The 20,920-nt window shown below is 43.8% G+C and overlaps 1 protein-coding gene and 1 long non-coding RNA gene across 2 annotated transcripts in view; one reads left to right on the forward strand and one right to left on the reverse strand.

The window, feature by feature from the left end:
• Positions 1 to 2,079: 2,079 nt before the first annotated feature.
• Positions 2,080 to 20,920, reverse strand: part of LOC139612608 (IgGFc-binding protein-like) — a 39,792-nt gene continuing 20,951 nt past the window's right edge. Inside the window, exons 20-36 of the mRNA XM_071468307.1 lie at positions 20,638 to 20,823; positions 19,918 to 20,354; positions 18,608 to 18,726; positions 18,107 to 18,303; positions 17,730 to 17,868; positions 16,505 to 16,687; positions 15,276 to 15,421; positions 14,479 to 14,825; positions 13,197 to 13,420; positions 12,371 to 12,512; positions 11,369 to 11,705; positions 10,764 to 10,880; positions 10,061 to 10,162; positions 8,473 to 8,668; positions 5,638 to 5,901; positions 4,477 to 4,619; positions 2,080 to 2,438 (exon numbers count right to left, since the gene is read on the reverse strand). Of these exons, the coding sequence (XP_071324408.1) occupies positions 2,205 to 2,438; positions 4,477 to 4,619; positions 5,638 to 5,901; positions 8,473 to 8,668; positions 10,061 to 10,162; positions 10,764 to 10,880; positions 11,369 to 11,705; positions 12,371 to 12,512; positions 13,197 to 13,420; positions 14,479 to 14,825; positions 15,276 to 15,421; positions 16,505 to 16,687; positions 17,730 to 17,868; positions 18,107 to 18,303; positions 18,608 to 18,726; positions 19,918 to 20,354; positions 20,638 to 20,823 (3,513 nt within the window). The 3' untranslated portion in view covers positions 2,080 to 2,204. The remainder of the gene's footprint in view (positions 2,439 to 4,476; positions 4,620 to 5,637; positions 5,902 to 8,472; positions 8,669 to 10,060; positions 10,163 to 10,763; positions 10,881 to 11,368; positions 11,706 to 12,370; positions 12,513 to 13,196; positions 13,421 to 14,478; positions 14,826 to 15,275; positions 15,422 to 16,504; positions 16,688 to 17,729; positions 17,869 to 18,106; positions 18,304 to 18,607; positions 18,727 to 19,917; positions 20,355 to 20,637; positions 20,824 to 20,920) is intronic.
• On the forward strand, positions 2,895 to 3,603 carry LOC139612615 (uncharacterized). Its single transcript, XR_011686601.1, has 3 exons — positions 2,895 to 3,004; positions 3,316 to 3,375; positions 3,466 to 3,603. It is a non-coding gene; the product is annotated as an uncharacterized lncRNA (long non-coding RNA).

Raw genomic sequence — 20,920 nt, forward strand, 5'->3', positions numbered from 1 at the left:
CCTCTCTCCTCCCCCCACCCCCTCTTTCTATCTCCTCCTAAACCCAACCGGTCGAGGCAGACGGCCCCCACCCTGAGCCCGGTTCTGTTGGAGGTTTCTTCCTGTTAAAGGGAGTTTTTCCTCCCCCCTGTTGCCAAGTGTTTGCTCTTTGTGGGAACTGTTGGGTTTTTCTCTGTAACAAAGTAAGGTCTTGACCTTACCCTGTAAAGTGCCTTGAGATAATGTATATTATGATTTGGCGCTATACAAATAAAATTGAATTGAATTGAATTGAAAGATTCAGCGGTGAATAATAGCACTGAACACCGTAAGGCTCTGTTTCTCCATGACGTAGGTGTTTATGGCTTCACCCCAGCTCAGAGAGGCTACTGTTGTGTTCAACAGGATGACCTAGGTGATTATTACCTTTTACCAGAGTATGCATTCAGGTCTTCACCTGCTGCACCACGGCAGATGGTGAGACAGACGAGATGAGGAAGTACGAGCTAAGCCAAAATGATCACAGTGTCTCATGGTTTGCAAAAAAAAACAAAAACATTGTCAATACCCAAACAGTTTTGCTGATCAACTTGACAACGGTCAGCGTTTAGGAAGGAGATACACATCACTCCTAATCCAGGTTAAAAAAATCTGATCAAACACCTGAACAGCACCAGCAGATTGCGACAGCATCATTCATCCAGCCATGGAGAAAAGTGAGAAGAGGACCCACTGACATGTATGGCTGCACCAGATTCCAGCACAGCCTCCCACCAGAGGAGACTGGATGGTATAAATGGGACTGAGAGAGCAAAGGTAAAGCAGCAAAACCATGTGGCCACACCTGTTCACCCAGAAAAGACTGTTCTCACTTTGAGTCTCTCACTGATGTCCCTGTGTTCTGTGCACATGAGCTTGTAATGGAGGAGTATGGTACAGCCACTGTGGAACTCTTCAACACTGAACCCACCAGTGCAGGAGTCAGTGAAATTCTGTGTGGGTGAAGATGTGGTGCTGTAATTTTGTTTTGATGGATTCTCAGAATCTATTATAGGACTAATCCTTTTTGGCCACTCACCACAATTAATTTCAAACATGGACTAAAAAAGCCATACATTTGAGAGAGGTTTCAGGTGAGACTGTGTGAGGCTGCACTCAGTCCTGGGTGGTCAGCCTTGAGGGCCACATCATATGTGAGGGGGTCCCGCTGACATTCAAGTGGTTGGCTAGTTCATGGACGACAGTATTTTGAATAGGCTGCATTCCGTTTTGTTTGGCAATGCTGTGAACGCACCCTTAAGTCACATGACAAGCTGCAGGTTGGATGATTTAAACTCTGAAGAATGTGAGTTACATTGTCCTTTAAAGGTCTGTAAGTCATCGTTGCCTGCTAACTGAGATTTTATCAGGTTTACAGATGAACTTGTTTTAAACTGTTGCATGATGGGTAGGCATGTTTGGTTCCGGTGCTTGCTAGCTTGTTTAGCTTGTGGCTAAAGGTTTAAGGTTTGTGATTCAAATGGAACAAAGGTTTCAGATGTGTTGGTTCATTGCTGAGATCATAAATGTGTCTCAGGAGGTTTAAGTACCATATCACATTAATACACAAGTCCAGCTCTGCAGATTAATGGATCATAGCTTGATGGATGTTCCAGTTCCTCCATCTTCACGTCATTATCAGTCATTATACAACATGCCTGTCCTTGCTGGATGCTGCATCCTGCTCTGCCCTACTGTCATGTTGTTGTCAGTCTGCATGTCTAACTGCCTACAACTGAGAAGTCGTTGTGCTCAGTAATGAGCATCTAAGTCCATCGTTTGAATTTTTAAATGAAGTAAATGATGTGAATACTCGTCAATCACAGACACAAGAGACGGTTATGATGCTGAAACACTTTTAATGATCATTGGAGCAGAGTGAAGAGCACTGTACAGGTTGCTGCATGAACAGTGTATGTGGGAGGGAAAGAGGAGGATGAAACTAAGTGTTACTATGATCCAACCACAGTTACAACAGACAAGTTAAAGTCTTCATTTGTTTCACAAAAACTGGTGATTCTGTGATACATAGAAAAAAATGTGTAATTTTATTTTGGATACTAAGATACTAAGTCATTTTCTGATTGGCTGACAGTGAAAAACAATCACAACACATCTGGATATATTCTCCCTAAAAAATGGACTTAAATCAGAGAAGATGCATGCAGACATTTTTTGTGGTTCTATCATTTTTTCCCATGATTGACGACGATCACGGGAAGCTTGCTGACACAAGCCCACTCTCCCTTCACCACTCCACATTTGCTGTGCCACTTGCAGGGTCTTTTCGAACAGGTCACCGTCCCTGCATGACACAAGCAGAGCTGCTGACAGCCAGAGTCGGCGTAGAATGTCTTTCTAGGCTCCCTGTACTGACCGTTGTAGTGGCAGCCGCACGAAGCCAGCAGATCACAGCGACCCTAGAACCAAGAGTCATAAGTCAGGATGCATTTTTGTCAACATGAGCTTTTGTTTGAATTAATCAAAACTTAATTAATTAACATTGTTGTGTTGACCTCTCAGTCACATGGTTAGCATGTGTCAGTGTGTCACATGAGTCAACTGAGCAGCCAGATCGCAACAGACACACAACAGTGTTTCAAGAGTTTAGTTCAAAACAGAGAAAATATGCTACTAATTTTGTTCCATAGCTCAATAGATAAAACAGTAACTGATCATTTTAACACATAAGAGAAAACAAACAAGGTATTGTGTGAATTATTTTGTTAGCCTCTCATGGTCTGATAATAATTTACCTGTTCTGTTCATAATGAAAAAAAAATGCTTATTTTGACTCAGGGTAGATTCTATGTTCTACACAAAACAAAACTCAACAACTATATATAACCATTATATATATAAATCCATCAGAATGAAGAGGTGCTCTGCTTTGGAGAACATGACCGTATGAAGTTTTGTTCCCAAGCACAATGAAGGAGGTTCGGATAAAAAACAACGCATGGACAAAGGCGTCTGACATCATCAAGTGAGCTCAAGAGGTGTAATCATGACTTGAGTCATAGCATTTAAAACACTATTCTGAACAAACTTGCTAGCATCAGGTCATCTGCCTCAGATCGCCCACGGACTTCAACAACTTTGTGCTCTGTAAGGTGCTGAGCCTGTAGGGGCCTCAGGATCCAGCTCTCCTGAGCATTTTGTTGTATTAAATACAGTTAACAATGTGACCAAGGCTACATCCACACTACCACGTTTTAAAATGAAAACTCCATATCAGAAATGATCTGTGTCCATACTAACACATCTGAAAACGCATACATGTGTGACCATTCACAGACACTGAGCATGCAGGAAGCAGATTGTCTACTCTCAGCAGCTGCTAGAAAAGACAACAAGGTCAGTAACACTTGTGATTCATGTTTTCACCAACGGTAGCCGAGGCTGATAAGAGCCAATTTCCAAAGGTCTCTGTTTTTGTCTGTCCAGACTACAACACAACCCTGGAGTTTTAGATTAAAACGGGTCCAGCAGCGTTTCTGAAACTCCGGAGTAGTACGGACGGGAGGTGAAAACGCAGCCTAAAGACGCAGGATTCACTGCTGTTGAAGTTACTGAACAACAGGTGATCAGGTGGACTGACTCAGGACATCTCTAAATAAAAGAATTGCTTAAATAGCACTGGAGAACAATTTGAAAAAAAAATTCTGTTGAGTTAGATTTTTATGCTGATTACAACTAAAATTGGCATGCTGATTCCAAAATTGCAGTCAGTTTTTTTCTAGCACGTCAAGTTTTTTCTCCACAGCTTACCCTCCAGATAAGCAAAGTTCCACTGATCAGCTGTAGTAAGACTTGCCAGCTGATTACGATTGGACTCATCAACAGCTACGTGGCAACTCGTTTGTGCAGTCACAATGAGACAGTGCGGTGAGAGGAGTGTGCAGCTCCCAATAGGTCAGTACCAATGTTCCCTCTAATGTTTCATGTGTCTGGGCACACACAAGCTCCCTGAGCACACTGAGGACCATTGTGAGCAACATCAGAGGTGCCCGCTGTGGCCACACACCAGTATCACACCTGATCAACACCTGGGATCATAGCAAGTTAGATGGCTTATTAAAAGAATCAAATTACAGCAGCAATTTCCATTCGTTTACTTTTAATATAAGTGATTTGGCCCACTTAAAATGAAATGCACTGTTGTTAGCTAGCTAACTTGCACGGCGCCACGGCGCGTATGGGAAGGGCACCTACGCAAGCAATGTCAATGCTGTGATTGGCTGCGTAGCGTAAATGAACCGTATCGTATCATTGGCTGGACATCTGTCACTCACTGTGTTACACTGCAAAAAGTTACAGAAAAAAAATGTTATTGCTCTAATTAATTCACAGTTTATGTTGAATTTTATTTTATGCGCTGTCAGACCTAACTCAACAAAAATTGTGTTCCCCAGTGTAGTAGCAGGAGTAAAGCTCATGTTAGCTGAGGAGGATTACCTGATTCATCAGGTAACCTTGGTGACACACACAGCCCTCACTGGGTGGAGCTTTACACTGAACAGGTGCAGACAGAGAGTTGCAGCTGACAGGACAACCAGGAGCAGAGACACTGTACACACTGTTGGCTGGACACTGCATCCCTGAGAGACACACACACACACACACACACACACACACACACACACACACACACACACACACACAGAATATTAGATTACACACAGAAATACAACTTGATAATAGTGAAATATGATGTTGGCACAGTGACTCAGGAGGAGAGGAAGTGAGCAGGGTCTGAGCGTCTCCACCTCCTGTACGACTCTTGGCCTTGACTGCAGCCATCTGAACATGGTCACTTACTACAAACTGGCTCTTTTCTTTTTAATGTTTGGAAATTCAGCAACTTGCTGGAAACCAGTCAACATACTGTTTAAAAGTAAAGTCACATGCAGCATAAAGCTCTGGGTAGATAACAAGTGGCCTCCTCTGTCTTCACTGTGCGATGTTCAGTTAATCATCTGAATCTGTTCTACTTAATTAATACATGTTATTTTTGCTGGGGAAATAACAAGAACCAGAGCAAGTCTGACCCGACGTAATGGATATAAAGTTGTAGAGGTGTATTATGTAAAAATGTGATGGGTGTATGTGTGTGTATGTGAGTTTGCATGGGGAGAGTGAAGAATAAAGTATAGTAATGAAACCTGAATATAAGTGTAGAAAAAAATGTAATATAGAACTAGATAATATAATTAATAATTAATAATTATATAATAATTCTTTATATCATTTAGTGTTTATCCAATTGAGTGATGCTGTTACAACCATTATATACAATGTGATATATAGTATATAATATGTATTATTTATATAATTTTTTACAATTATCCTAAATATACCATTAAATAGTATAATATATACTATTATATTACTTAATATTTTTTTATTTATATAATAACATTATGTTATAATACGACAATAATAAACCCCCCAAACACACATCTTGTGCCATGTTTTAATTAAGTCCGTCAATGAAAACTAAACTGTCTCCATGACAACTGAGCAGACTGCATCTACAGAGGAAGGCCATGTTGTTGAAAGCCTGGGTTTTCAGGAGTTAGAGGTTGTTTGTGTTGTAGAGAACGATCTGTTACTTACAGCAGAACTTCTCTGTCCTCCATGGCTTCACACGGCCGCCATTTCTCTGACACTCCTCCACGTAGTCACTGATGATGTCACAGGCTGATTCCTGTTTCCCGTTATTCAGCACCATGTCGTAGATACAGTCTTCTCGGTACAGCTTGGACTCTGCTCGGGCCACACAGTCGGCCAGCGGCCCGTCCTTTGCCGTGATGACGTTGCAGGCTGATGTGTAGCTGGGCGGTGTGAAGTCAGGGGGGAAGGGCTTAGCACAGTCCTTACCTGGCAGCAGAAAACCATCGACAGCACCAGATTGTACATTACACAGACACGTTTGATGTTACACACAAATTACTGTAAGTGCTTAAACAGCATGTACTGTACATGTAATTTTACCCACAGCAGATGCTGCTGGGTTTAAAGTTTAAATAGCAGGTGATTCACTGACACTGAGTTAGAAACGACTGAAACATCTGATATTTGATCTTCAGCAGTACAAACTTCAACCAGTCCAACAGTGACCCCTGTGTTGACATTGCTCTGCTAATAATAAAAAACATCTAATAATTGTGATGAGTATGATGTGTATTTGCAGACTGCTCTTTCAGCTTATAACCAATCCAGACATTGGTTACATTGTAATGCAGCTTCAAACTGTCCTGTTTAGTAAAGCTTATAGTTAGGGCTGGCTCGGGTATGTCCTGGCCCATCCCTTAGTTATGCTGCTATAGAGCTAGACTGCTGGGGAATTCCCATGATTCACTGGGCGCTCTCTCTCTATTTCTGTCTCTCTCTCTCTCTCGATGACCTCATGCCATTAACTTTGTATTTTTTTTCTCTCCCGTAGTTTGTGCTTCTCCTCTCTCTCCCTCTCTCTGTCCTCATTCTGCAGGTCTCTCTGCCTCTGGAGCAGCAGGATCCAGATCCACCACTACTCATCTTTACTGTTAACCACTGTTACCTGTCATTATTATTGATAACACCATTACCTACACAGCTGTTCCTGGTCTCTCTCTCTCTCTTTTCTCCTCTCTCCTTCCGCCACCCCCCCTTTTTTCCTCCTAAACCCAACCGGTCGAGGCAGACGGCCGCCCACCCTGAGCCCGGTTCTGTTGGAGGTTTCTTCCTGTTAAAAGGGAGTTTTTCCTCCCCCCTGTCGCCAAGCGCTTGCTCTTTGTGGGAACTGTTGGGTTTTTCTCTGTAACAAAGTAAGGTCTTGACCTTACCCTGTAAAGTGCCTTGAGATAATGTATATTATGATTTGGCGCTATACAAATAAAATTGAATTGAATTGAATTGAATAGTCTCAGCCTCAGTTTATTGTGTGATATTAATAAATCAGATGTGACGAACCTGTTTCATGCTGTTTGTGATGAAAGGTGCTGCCGTGTAGGAATTACATGAGGTCACCAGCAAGCTGTATCCTGCTTTACCTAAGGTTGTGTTTGTGTGTTTGTGTGTTGTTGTTGTTGTAATTCACTGACACAGGCTTGACATAGATGGCCGAGGAGGAAATGCATGGTTCTGAAATTGTTTGATGCTGCAGCTTCGAGACTTGTTTCATGTTTATGGATCACTGATTATTGATTGATGAGCAGGAAAATCCAATGTGTCTGTTTAGAAATAAAACTAGAAAACAACAAAGTGGACTGCAACAGCAGGGCCAGCCCCAAAACCTCAAATGTCTGACTGACTGATCATATTTCCACCACTAGTCAGCTTTATGTCTCCTCACAGAGTTGTAGTTTCTGGATCCATCAGGTTCTTTCAGGGTGTGTTCAGAGCCGCAGTGTTAATAACTCAGCTCATTAGCTCTAGCTCTAGAGACTTGTTTCCAAAAAGACTGGATATAAACCTGGTCCTGGTCTGGACCATGTCTGGATGCCGACCGGGGGCTCAGGTCTACACCTCTTGTTCCAGGGGGAGCTTCAATACACTGAGCCCCGCTTTCATGACAGCAAATGAACTACTGTGATTACATGAATCATTATTACTAAAGGAGAGAGAGAGAGAGAGAGAGAGAGAGAGAGAGAAGTCATCACTAACGAGGCTCTGTACTAAAATCCAGCTGTGACCAGTTCTAGAGATCAAACAGAGGAGTCAGACATAAAGAGCTGCCTCTGATAAAAGTCTGTTACATTCTGGAGTCCAGGTCAATGAAGTGTTGTGGATCCAGACACAGACAGAGAGACAATAAGAACGATAGCCTGTGTATACTGGGCGCTCCAGTAGCTCTCCTGGTAAAGAGCATGACTTTTGGGCTTAGTCCTCGCCACTGCGGCGGCTTGGATTCGAGTCTGGCCTGTGGCCCTTTGCTGCGTATCATCCTCATTCTCTCACTATGACTGTAATAAAGGCAAAAGCCTTAAAAAATAACTTAAAATAAGAAAGACACTGTGTCTCTTTTAACTTTCTCTCTGATCATTTTACAGTTAATCAGCCTAACACAGCTCAGTCTTTAACTGATGTGTTTGGTGATTTTGTCAGACCACGTTGTGGTTATAAAATCAGGATTTGATTATAGGCGGTCCAGACTTACTGGGTTTTGATGTAGTCTTGTTTATATTTTATTGTAAATGTTTTTTGTAAAAATGTTCTATTTTTATTCAACCCCCCTGACCTGCAGTACTCACTTTGCTTTATCTTCTTTATATTTCTTCTTCTTCTATGTTTATCGTCATGAAAACCGTCTGGGCAACAAACCTGATTCTGATTCTGATCAGTGACGTTGTGACGTTCATGTAAAGTGACTCAGGTGTTAATGTAGATGTGAGCCCGACATGTAAAACTGACATCACATGTATGTAACAGGTGTGTGAGATGAAGATGAGTAGCTCTTCATCAGCTGCTCACACTCATGAGAGCAGCCCTCCACGTTGGCCAGCCACTGGCTGACCCCAAACTCGTTGCCGTCAGACGTCAGCTTCCCACTGGGCAGCTTCAGATCATCAGCGGGGTTACTGTTGAAGTTCCCACAGAGACCACAGGTCACATCATGGTAAGTGGTGGCCAGCTCCACCCTCACTGCGCTCGCAAAGTCAAAGGAGACCTTTAATGATGTGGGATATAAAGGAGAAGTCACATACATGAGTTATACACCAACACAGTGAATGACTTTTCTGCCATGTGTTCGTCGTAGTTTAGCTTAGCATATTTTAGCTTAGCACAGGGAAATTATCCTCCAAAGCTTTGGCATTGTGTGCATGTGTGCACATTTAACACGGGTTCATGTGGCTAAATGAGCAGTTAACTCATTATACATCAGAGCCGTTTGCTGAACAACAGCAGCTGTAGATTTTTTTAAGAAATCAAAAACAGTTAAATGCTGAGATCCAACCTGAGCCTCAGGTGTAAACACTGAGGCCTGTTCCACACTTCAAACAGATATTTCATGGTCAGGACTTCACTTTAAATGTTAAAGGTTTGTATTTTACTCTTTGTTGATATCCATAAGAAGATATATGTGTGGTTTTAAGAACCCAAAACCAAAAACAGACGTTCTTAGTACTTAATACGTAATACAATAATCCAATAAAAATATAGCAGATTTCAGGTAAACACTCAGAGAAACCAAATCCTGCAAGGTTGGATGGTGGGTCCAGGTGGGCGGGGCTTTGGGCATTGCTGAGGGCAGTTACTGCTTTGTTGTGACATCACAAAGTTCCAGATGTCCTGACGGCTGGTTTTAAGGCTCAGTTTCTGAATACAGGCTGTGTGCATTTCTCTGTGGACTGAGGCTTTGATACTTTCACAGTATTAATATAGAACCTAGACCTGCTTTAGAATCACAAACACATGGACATCTACCTTTAGACTGGATGGACCTTTAAACATCGCTGAGGTTTAGGTCAGCTTATTCATCTCTACAGAAATTTAATTTTCCAGGCATCAGATTCATGTGTTATGGGACATTTATTTAAATAGCAGCAAGAAATCCAATGTGAAAATAAACATCCCTATGTGACCACTGGAGGCTCTGTTGCACTTAATTGTAAGAGGGGATCATATAATATCCAGCAGGAACAGGAGGGATGATCACAGCAAACATGACCTGCTTCACTTTTCACAGACAGCAGGCTGTTTGAGGAGAATCTCCCTCGTCACCTACAACTGGCTCGTTCACACAGTCACATAGTTTGCTTTCAACAGGAGTATTACAGAAATGTTACAAGGTCCAACCTATAAGACTGAGGAGGAGCTCAGGATGTGTGGTTTTAACTGTTGGAAAGGCAGGAGGTCAGGGAGGAACTTGACTGAACTGCAGGAGGGATTTTCCTCTTGAGTGGCAAAGACTGAAAACACTTATCAAAAAGGTAAATATCAGGTCCAGGTTCAGACCCAGGCTGATGTGAGAGGTCTGAGAAGGGATGTCTATTAATGTGGTGTGGTCTTAATTATAAATACTGAATAATTGTGCATGTGTGATTGTGTGTGTCTGTACCTTCAGAAAGTGTGTCTCGATGACAGCCAGTCTGTGTCTGCGATAAACCTGGACCAGGGACTGATTGTTTGAAACTGGCAGGGAGTTTTTCACCCCGTTCACCTGTGGAACACACACACACACACGCACAGGTCGTTTTGGTTGTGTTTTTAAACCAGGGCTTGGAGTGTTAATGGTGAACCTGTGTCAACCAGCCTGAGTGAGTCTTATCAAACACACTGCTTTTAGGGAAGTTGCCCTTATATGGGATATGATGTCATGCAATCTGGCGGGAATCCTTAGATTCATCTCTCTACACCGAGAAGCTGGTCACAAACACTGATACACACTGAGAAAAATACAGACTCACTGTTGTAAAGCTACAATAAGACACAAGTTACAATGAATATAATGCCATAGTCCAGAAATATAACAACACATGAAACATCATGAGTAACGTCGGGAAGAATCGTCATATGGATGTGAAGTGAGTGTTTGCTCCAGGTCGGTGTGCGGATGTGATAAACTCTTTAACTCTGAGCCTGATGATGTTTCTGTATCAGTGTGTTTTTATCACGGACATGACCTCATTGATGTGATGTGAAAATGAGTGATAGAAAACAGATTGTGCAAGTGTTACCTTTTTTTTGTGTAGCTACACTACATTGGGCCATCCCTAGTACAGGGCTGTGTGTGTGTGTGTATGTGTGTGTGCGTGTCTCACCAGCACGCTGCCTGGATAATCCACGGACAGTGTGTATGTGACACCATAGACTTTAACAGTCACCACTTTAGCATACGACACTCTTCTGTTGCCACGGTTGTTGTTCTCCAAGCTGACCTTCAATCACCAACAGAAGAAGAAGAGGGAGGGTAGAGAGGAGGAGAGGGGACGAGAGGACGGGATGGAGGAGGACAGAGGAGGATGAACGTGACAAATAAAACATATGATTCACTCAGGATCCATTTGTTGTTTGACACAGACACAGGCCTGACTCAGGGAGGTGTATCAGTGGAGGAGAACAAGTATCAGTAACACAAAGAAAACATGATCCAGCTTCACTGAAGTAACAGAACAAAAGTATCATCAAAGGTATCAAAAACAAAGCAAAGAATTATTATAGTGACAGTAAGAGAGCTCCGTGTCCTGACTGACAGGTCACTGTGCTGATTTCAGCCCTGGTCATGAGCTGAAATCACGTGTCAGTGATTCTCATCCAAACAAACATGTAGTTATGGTTTTCAGTGACTGTGTTGATTCTATCAGTGTAACATGGCTGTACAGTGGACATGGTGTCTGGATGAGAGCTGCTCTTCTCCCCCGCTCACCTCAAAGTGCTGCAGACCTTTAGTTTTTCCACACACACTGGCCAGGTTGTAGACACAGTTGCCCTGGAAGTCGAACTTGCGCCCGTCGAAGGTGGTGAAGTGCGGGTCTCCGCGTGCAGAGCAGGTTTTAAAGCTGATTGGGAAACAGTCTCTGACACCGTCCACAATGCTGCAGGCCTCTCCAGTTTTACACTTAGTCTGCTCACACTTCACCTTTTGAGTCGCTGCGACACACACACACCTCTGCTCGCACCGTGAGTCAGCCCAGAACTCCTCACCTGGCAGGTAATAATGGCCGTCGTAGTCACAGCCACAGCCCTTCACCTTGTGGACACACCTGAGGAAAAACAGCAAGAACCGCTAAACAACAAACTCTCAGTCGGGATGAAAACTGCTGCTGCTCGGGTGTGTCAGGACTCCTTCAAAATAAAACACATCACTGCTTCAGATCTGTGCATGCTTTGCTGGACATCTTAGGACGGAGAGCTGTCGGCCTGTGTACTGACCAGCTGGGACCGGACTGAGCTACAGCAGCTTTCTGACCCATGGACCTTCTCGTCCTCACTTGGTCTTGGTGTCATGGACTCTTGTTTCTGACCTTAGTCCACTTGTGGACATAACTGACATTCAATAACTGTACAGACTGACATGCATATGTGCACTGTATTTCATTTTGTGCATTTGTTTTTGTTTTGTGGGTGTGTTGTGAATAAGAAAAATTTCATAAATAAATAATTAAATAACTAAAAAAAAAAAAAAAACAAAAAAAAAACAATGTCACACAACCACACCTATCTCAACATAGTGCTGTTCACAGGAATATTACAGATGAACAGTCACAGCCAGAAAAGACTGTTGGAGGTGATTAAGAACCACAGAGGCACAGTGAGCAAAGTTATAATAATACCTGTTTGCAAGGAGGTGAAAAGAAAACTGGACCCAGTGACATTTATTATATGAATGACAGAGGTTTAAAGACATGGGTGAAACCGTTGTACTAACTCTTTTCCACTGCGCACGTATCCATCGTCACAGACACAGCCCTCCACACAGGCCTTATGGCACACCTCTGGCTGCGGGCCACAGCTGGCTGGACAGGCTGAGCCACACACCTTGTAGTGGCTGTGGGGGGGACACTCAACAGCTGGAGGCAAAACAAGAGTGAGGGACAGGTGAGACCAGAGAGAGAGGACAGGACCGGTCTGCTGTACAGACTCTAATGAACCTCTGTCTCAGAGTAGACGAGAACTGTCCTCTCAGGTGTAAGTGACAGTGTAAGGTAATGAGCTGAACGTACGTGTGTGGAAACTAAACCTGCACATGAAGTGTTCAGAGGCAGCAGTAGAAAGAAAATGAGTAAATTACACAGATTTGTCATCTCTTAGCAGCGTAGCTGTGAACGTAGCAGTGTAATGTTTGTTGACTTTAAGCTACGACTAAGACTGAAGTTCCTGTGTCTCTGAGCTTCAGCTACAGTCCAGACGAGGAACCAGGAAGATTAACAACACTGAGGTGGGAAAATACAGGATTCTACATTGTCTCTGTGTCAGTGAATGGTAAATATGTTGAAGATTAACAGAGAAGAGATTTTAGGATATTTTTCCTCTTTACTGCACATTGGATCAGTTTAGTGTCAGTTCAGAAGAATAATCCTAAAACTTGTTCAGACAGAAGGAGAAAGGTGAGGATGTCCAGACAGAGAGCAGAGGATGGAGGAGAGAGACAGACAGCACAACACCATGAGACAGGACAGGACCTGGACGCCCGGTGGGGGATGAAGGCTCTGTAAGAATCACAGCACACCACAGATCTACATTATGTAACTCACGGCAGTCAATCAGATGTCTCCATGGTGGCATGGACACTCCAGCTTCCTGGCACTCTGCCAGGTAACTGCTCAGGGCTTCACACAACACCTCGTGCCGTCCTTCGTTGATGCAGACATCATACAAACAGTCTGACACAAACTCTGCGACTGGCAATCGGCTGTGGCAGGCGGCGAATGGCCCCTTCTTATCGCTCAGGATCCCACAGAACTTTGGACCAGTGTACCTGGGGAGGGACAGAGGAGATGATTACTGTCAGATCATATACAAATATATCTGATAACTGGGCATCTGTTTTTAACACCCGTGTCGGTCGGTCGGTCCACCACGTTTGTCCTGAACATCTCACCAGCTACAGGAGAGCTCATTCAGACCTGAGGCTGAATCCCTCTGACTGTGGTGACCCCCACACCTTCCCTCTGATACACCTGTCACCAGGTCTGGGGTTCAGAGTGAAATGTGCTCTTACAGGGATGAGGCACCTTACAACACACACTTGGTTTAAGTGTAGAAGCCCCTGTCTAAACCCCCAGCCACCCTCCTCCCTCCCAACTCAGTTCCCTTTAGGAAACTTGACAGTGAAATAGTAGCATCAGTGATTGACCTGTTACCACCCCAGAATCTCCACTAGTCCACCTGTGTCTCCAGACAAGTGAATTAAGCAAAAGCCGTCACTCAGAGCCGGAGCCTGACCTCGCTCCACGGGGGTCCAGTTTATCTGTGACCCTGCAGCTGAGGAAGGGGAAGATCTGCTGGTCCAGAGAACATGAGGATGAGTCTCAGCAGTCAGAGCAGACATCCCACCATGCCTCCCACCCATTCATTACACCAGTGAAGGTTGGTACCCTCTCCCCCCAAACACAGGTAGAGGCTCTGATGCAGGGTGAGACTGGGACTGCTCTGCTGGACCGGACAACCAGCACATTGAAGATGATCATATCACGGAACGAGGCTCAGGTGTGACCTTAGCTTCCAAAACCTTCCAGAGCACAGGGGACGATTTCTTTAGAGGGGGAGTAACATGAGGCTGTGGTTAGAAAAGCCAGGGGTGATACCTACTATCACTCCAGGACATAGTGCAGCATGTTACATTTCATTTCCATTAGTCTGGGCCTGTGATTTGTTTTAGTGCTAATTAGCAAATGTTAGCTAGCATGCTAAAGTAGAAGCTAAGTTAAAATTTAATTTTGTTTTTTGCCACAAACTCGTCCTTCAAAAACCACATTCATCGTATAATCCTCTAAATTATGTTTCATAATCAGTTAAACTCAACCTGAACGTTACCTTTGACGGTCCTCATCAGAGCACTTAGGACACACCCCCTCACAGTGATGGTAGCAGAACGGGTCACCGTCGGGGATGCTCCACGTCCCCGCCCACTGCGTCACATTAACAGCTTTGCTGCCTCCGGCCGTCGTCAGCTCATCCTCCTTGTTGCCGTTGTAGTTTCCGCAGAGACCGCCGACACTACCATAGTAACTGCTGCTGATGGACACCATGACAAGTGTGGACCAATCAAAAGTGACCGCAACGCCAATATCACTCTCCAGTGTTCCTCTTATTCCAGACTGTGTTATGGAGATGCTGCCTTGTTCCAGAATGAGGGGGAGTTCTGTCCTAATGCCATCCACCTAAAAGGGGGGGGGGGGGGGGGTGATTCAGAGCTAATTTCATCCACAAAAGAAGAACTTAAACAAAATTTGGAGCTGTTAGGAATATTGTCCCTGAATGTAAATGTCAATAAAACTTGTAAACAGCGATGACGCTGCATGTTATTTGAATGTGTCAGATTCAGATTTGATCAACACCTCTCAGCTCCAGGTAAATCTCTGTAAACACAGGTAGCTCAGGTGAGATGGAGCCCTCAGACTGCTGCAGGGGGTTATCTATCTACAGGACAGGTTGGTTTAACAGATATATTTCTATTTTAAATTGTGGTTTCTTTATACATAGTTTGACTGTCTGACCTCTTGTGCAGCTGCACTTGGTTCTTACAACATAAATTTCATCAGAATTTGTGTCAGTGAAGGGACTGAATCAGATTTTCAGTGTAACTAAGAACTGTGTGCAGTGCCACCCACCAGCACGATGCCTCTGTCATTACTGGGGACGGTTATCCGATGGCCCAACATCGCCACAGTGACTGAGCGCACAAAGGAGCCATCAGAGTTCCCACGCAGCTCATTCTTGGTGGTCACAGTTACCTCTGGCAGGGACGGATCAACACCTGAGCAGGTCACAATAATTCATTATACTACAGAACAACGGTGTGTCAGCTGTTTGACAACTGCATGGCATGTGTGTGTGTGTGTGTGTGAGATGCAGCTTTTCACTGAACAAACTGAGTTGTTTACATCTTGTAGCCCACTCCTGTTGTTTGTACCAGTTTGTACAAGTTTGTACAAGTTCTTCATCTCCTCATGCAGAGGTTTAATTTTACTTGTCCAGGTTTTGACACATCTGCACATGAGATTTATGTTTTCACAAAACCACAGTGGAGTCTGGCAGACTTTTATTGATGCTGCTCCTGCAGTGATTGTTCCAGCTGCTTGTAGGTCTGAGTGTAAAGTCAACACTAGCTGCTATGTGGCATCTATTTACTCTCCAGTTTGATGAGCTGTTCAGTCTGGACGTGTGACTCAGTGAAAGATTTAAAGGTCGCTGAACTTCTTTACTTTGGCAGCACAAAAGTCAGGATCAGTTACTACATAAACAGCATCAATTCCATTTGTAAATGTAATATATGATATATAATGAATTTCCGTATATGTCATATATGTACATATAAAATAAAAAAATATGTAAGAATTATATATGAAACCCACAACAAATTGCATAAATTTCATACATCTAACCCATACAAATATGTATCTTATATTGTAGACATATGTTACATAAATATAAATCCATCCCAAAGCCTGTTAATATATTTTGATATTATAAACAGTAGAGTCCAGTCTGAGTCTTTCCCAGAATGTAAGTGTTTAACATTAATGAGAAATGACTTCTGACTGTAATAAAGTGACTTTTGAAGGGAGCAGTCTACAGTGTTGTTGGAACCATGACTACAGCTCTGAGAAGGTGGAAAATCTCAACTCCATGTTGTAACTAACCTGTACGGAGCAGCCTGTGTTGATAGTTTGTAAGTGACAGCGTGACTCCCTCCCTACGTTCTGACTAAGCTGCTGAAAAGTGAACTTCACTTAAATCAACAGCAGCGTCTCTCTCTGTCCCTGTTAGTCCAGAGGACTCTACCGAATCCAAACTTCTGACCCACAGACAGATACCTGTCTGTCAGGTAACTACAAACCTGTGGTGTTCATGAGGACGTAGGTGCAGGTTCCCTGGAATGGGTAGCGCCACCCGTCAAATGTGCTGTAGTGTGGGTCACCGAAGGTCCAGCACAAGGCCGTAGAGACAGGAACACACACTCCTTTTCCGTCTGACACCAGACAGCTCTCCTTTACCCTGCACTCAACCTCAGCACAGGGGTCTGGAACACACACACACGCGCGCACACACACGCGCGCACACACACACGCGCGCGCGCACACGCACGCACGCACGCACGCACACACACACACACACACACACACACGGGTATCAGTTGTCACACTGTACTGACAAAACCTGGAGTGCACATCTACATCACTGAAACATTGTGAGACGTCAGAAATAACAGAACATCCAGTGTTTCCCACACATCGATTCATCTGTGTCGGCTCCACAACATCAACATCGAAACATCGAAACATACCGCCACACGTTGATTCTCTAGGGCAGTAAATTACATGATGAGTGGAAACAGGCATCAGATCCTTTTCTTTTCTAAGATCAGATGTGAGGGAAGATGTCACTTCACTTCAATGTCGTTCTAACTGGACCAGCACTGCCTGGCTTGCTGCTCCTGACACTGGCCCCACCAGGGATTCTGGGCCCCATGAAATGATATCACACTGGGCCCCACCACCACAGACCACACTGAAAACATAACACTGAGCAGACATGACTGAACCGTTCTGGACACAGTGTGATTCACTGTTTGATGCCAGACTGTAGAAATACACTAAAGGCCTCTGTTACAGTTTAAATGTCATTGTAATGGAAATGTTAATTATATCATCATCAGCATCATGTAATCACTGTGAATCTCCTGTCAGTATATGAGTCACTGATGTTAGAGGAGCTGAAGGAGCCTGTTTCCCTGTGGATGAAGCTGACAGGTGAACTGACTCCACCCACTGACTCCACCCACCTGTCACCTTCCTCTGAGACAAACAGGTGACAGACTGTCACCTCCAGAGCAGAGGCTCTGTGGATGTTTATTTCTTGCCATAATCAAAAAAAGGGAAAAAAAAGAAGAAATTATTGGTTTCAGTGCCCCTGAGAAAGACCCCCATCAGCTAGGGCCACAAACAGAATCTGAATCTGTGAGAAACACAATGCAGTTCTGCTTCACACACACACACACACACACACACACACACACACAGTTTTAACAAGGTAACATGTACAGATCTCAGTCACTGCACCACCTTTATTGTAGCAGCCAAGTAGTCCATCCTTGTTGCGACACTCCTCCTCCTTCTTGCAGCTGTTGGACTTGCAGCTGAACCGTCCGGACTTGCAGGCACAGCGCTCTGAACAGTCCTCCACTAACACGGATACACCCGACTGAAAGTTACAACACAGGTAGAATGTTTTTTTCATTATTTCAGACATGATTACAGTGGTGAGCTGCACGTTGTATGACATTATGTAATTATACCAGTAATGAGACTGTTATGTGTGACTGACTCTCTGCTACTGTTGGTCCAGTAACGACTAACAACCAGACTACACAGTAGTTGACTATCATGGACATAATAAGCATTATGATGAAGAAGGTGATGATGATGATCATGATTACTACCTTATAATACTGTCCATCCACTACACAGCCACATTTCTCCACGGGGACACAGCGGTCTCCATCAGCCATGAGGCCGTCGTCACACTGGCAGCCCTCCTGGCACATGGGACAGGGCCCCGACCGCTCCAGGGAGAAGCAGGTGGAGGAGCAGGAGGAGGAGCACAGCTCATAGTGGCTTCCTGATGCACACGTCACAGCTGCAGGGACAGAGAGGGCAAGAGACTCAGCACTGAGAGGGGCTATGGCAGCTTTTCTGATCACAAGTTGGTGGTTTTAATTTGAGATGTATCAGTCTGGTGTGACTGCAGCACTAACGCCAACAGTCTGGACCTGTGAAATCAGTTCAGTGCTGTTATGTCTAATTTGTTAATGTTTTTTTCTGATTTGTTCTGTGTTTGTTAAAGTGTTGGGTCCGGTGTTGTTGTGCTTCACATCTCAGGGCCACTGGACTGAAGTGTGTGTGGGGGGTTGAACACATCTAAACAACAGCGTCAGACTTACGACAGAAGTCGTCCCTCCTCCATTTGCTGATCTTGGCTCCAGCCAGTTGACAGGCGGTGACATAATTCTGGATGTGACGACACAGGATGCGTTTGTCTCCTTTGTGTGAGGACACCTCGCTGGAAACAAACTGTCATTTTATTACAGGAAACAACACAAACCCTCTGAACACAGACTCATTTCTGTAATGACGACATAAACTCTGATTATGATGGAAACTAAAAGAGAACTTGTCACAGAGTTTTTCTTAAGAGGCCACTGAACTCAAACTGCTGTCATGTCATATATGTGCTATTCTATGTTTTATACTGGATTTTAATATGTGGTGAGCTTGTAAAATACATGAAATAATAATAATAATAACAATAATAGTAATAATGATAGCAGTAACAGTATATCAAAGTTATGGGACCCCATTGTGTTCAATGTCAAATAAAAAACAAATACACAATGTAATGATGTGTGTAACATAAACAAATTATGTAAATACATCAATGAAACAATAATTTGATAAATAAATACATTTAAGAAATGATTCAACCTTTTCTTGTTATTGTGATACATGATTTCTTCATTCTTATTGTCATAACGGGTTTTTTAAAATATATTTTAGGCAGTTTATTTGTAAGATAATTTCCTTTTTATTTCTTTAACAGTGAAGAGGAAGTCACTTTATCGACTGTGAGGAGTGTTTACACCACAACCTGACTGATCACCTGTCTAATCACCTGACTGATAACCTGACTGATCATCGGTCTAATCACCTGTCTAGTCACCTGACTGATAACCTGTCTAATCAACTGACTGATCATTGGTCTAATCACCTGTCTAATCACCTGACGGATCACCTGACTGGTCACCTGTCTAATCACCTGACTGATCACTTGTCTAATCACCTGACTGATAATCCGTCTAATCACCTGCCTGATAACCTGACTGATCATTGGTCTAATCACCTGTCTAATCACCTGACTGATCGCCTGACTGATCGCCTGACTGGTCACCTGTCTAATCACCTGTCTGATCACCTGACTGGTCACCTGTCTGATCACCTGACTGATCATCCATCTAATCACCTGACTGATCATCCGTCTGATCACCTGACTGATCACCTGACTGATCATCTTATCTCTTCCCTCTTTAACTTTCTGTTGTTATGTTCCCTTTTCTGTTGCTTTTGCTTCAGTTGTCAAAACACTTTGTGAACTCTGTTTTTCATTATTATTATTGTTATTACTCTATAGATATCCTGCAGATATAGACATGGATAATGAATCTGACATTGAAGGTGTGTTCAGATATCTCCTTGCCTGACACAAGCATCGTAGTCGGGTGTTGGAGGCACTGTTGAATGGCACCCTGCAAATGGACCCTGCTTGGCTTTGATGATGTCACAGGCCTTTTTGGCATCTGGGTCCTTGTCTGGCCCTTTCCCGGGGCAGGGATGGCTACCACATCCTGTCTCACAGGAAGCGTTGCCCGTCTTTACGACCCAAGCTGCTGCCACATCTTCCAGCTTCTTGCCAGCTGATGCCGGGTCATCAGACTCTTGACCATTGTAATTGCCACAGAGACCACGTGGTGAGCTGCGATAGGTGGATGGAATTTGCAAGAACACGCCAGCCACAGTGTCATAGGTCAGCTTTAGGTCAAAGTCAGTTTCAATGATGATGTTGATGCCATTTTGATGGACTCCCACTTTTCCTTCAGCCAGTGACGCAGGAAGGGAGACTCTGATGTCATCGACCTGACGCACAGAGGAGAGTGGAAACACAAAGTGTTTTCAGATGAGCTACAGCCACATTAGCTCTGCTGCTGTGTCCAGTACTGACGGCCAGAGCACTAATCCCCCTACAAACAACTCATCAGCAGCCACTGATCTGTCTCAGTGGTGAGAATGAGAGTGATGCTCATGTGTACTGACAAAAGAGATCAGGCACATTAACAGCATTTTATTTATAGTTCTAATGTGTTTTGTTGAAAACAATGATCGTCCTCACACCTGCCTGAGACAAATACATCAGTCTTACCTTGACCTCCCAGACGACCCCGGTCTCCATAGTGATTTCCATGTCATAAACCAAGAGCTCCACACTGCGGTAGACGATACCAGTCTTATCAGTTTGCTGCTTCACCAGCACAGTGAAGGGTGTGACCGCTCCCTCCTCCTTCACCTCTGCCAATGTGAACTGACAGTTTCCCCACAGAGGATATGCCTGGGGGGTTGGAGACATCAAAACTTCAACTGTGACTGTCTCAAAACAGAAAACCTCACGGAGAATCAAAGTTCTTCCACGTCTGCATTTAGGTATG

The sequence above is a fragment of the Trachinotus anak genome, unplaced genomic scaffold (assembly GCF_046630095.1).
Source record: "Trachinotus anak isolate AG129_WGS33_773 ecotype Australia unplaced genomic scaffold, CSIRO_AGI_Tana_v1 ptg000032l, whole genome shotgun sequence".
In the NCBI taxonomy this organism is placed as follows: domain Eukaryota; kingdom Metazoa; phylum Chordata; class Actinopteri; order Carangiformes; family Carangidae; genus Trachinotus; species Trachinotus anak.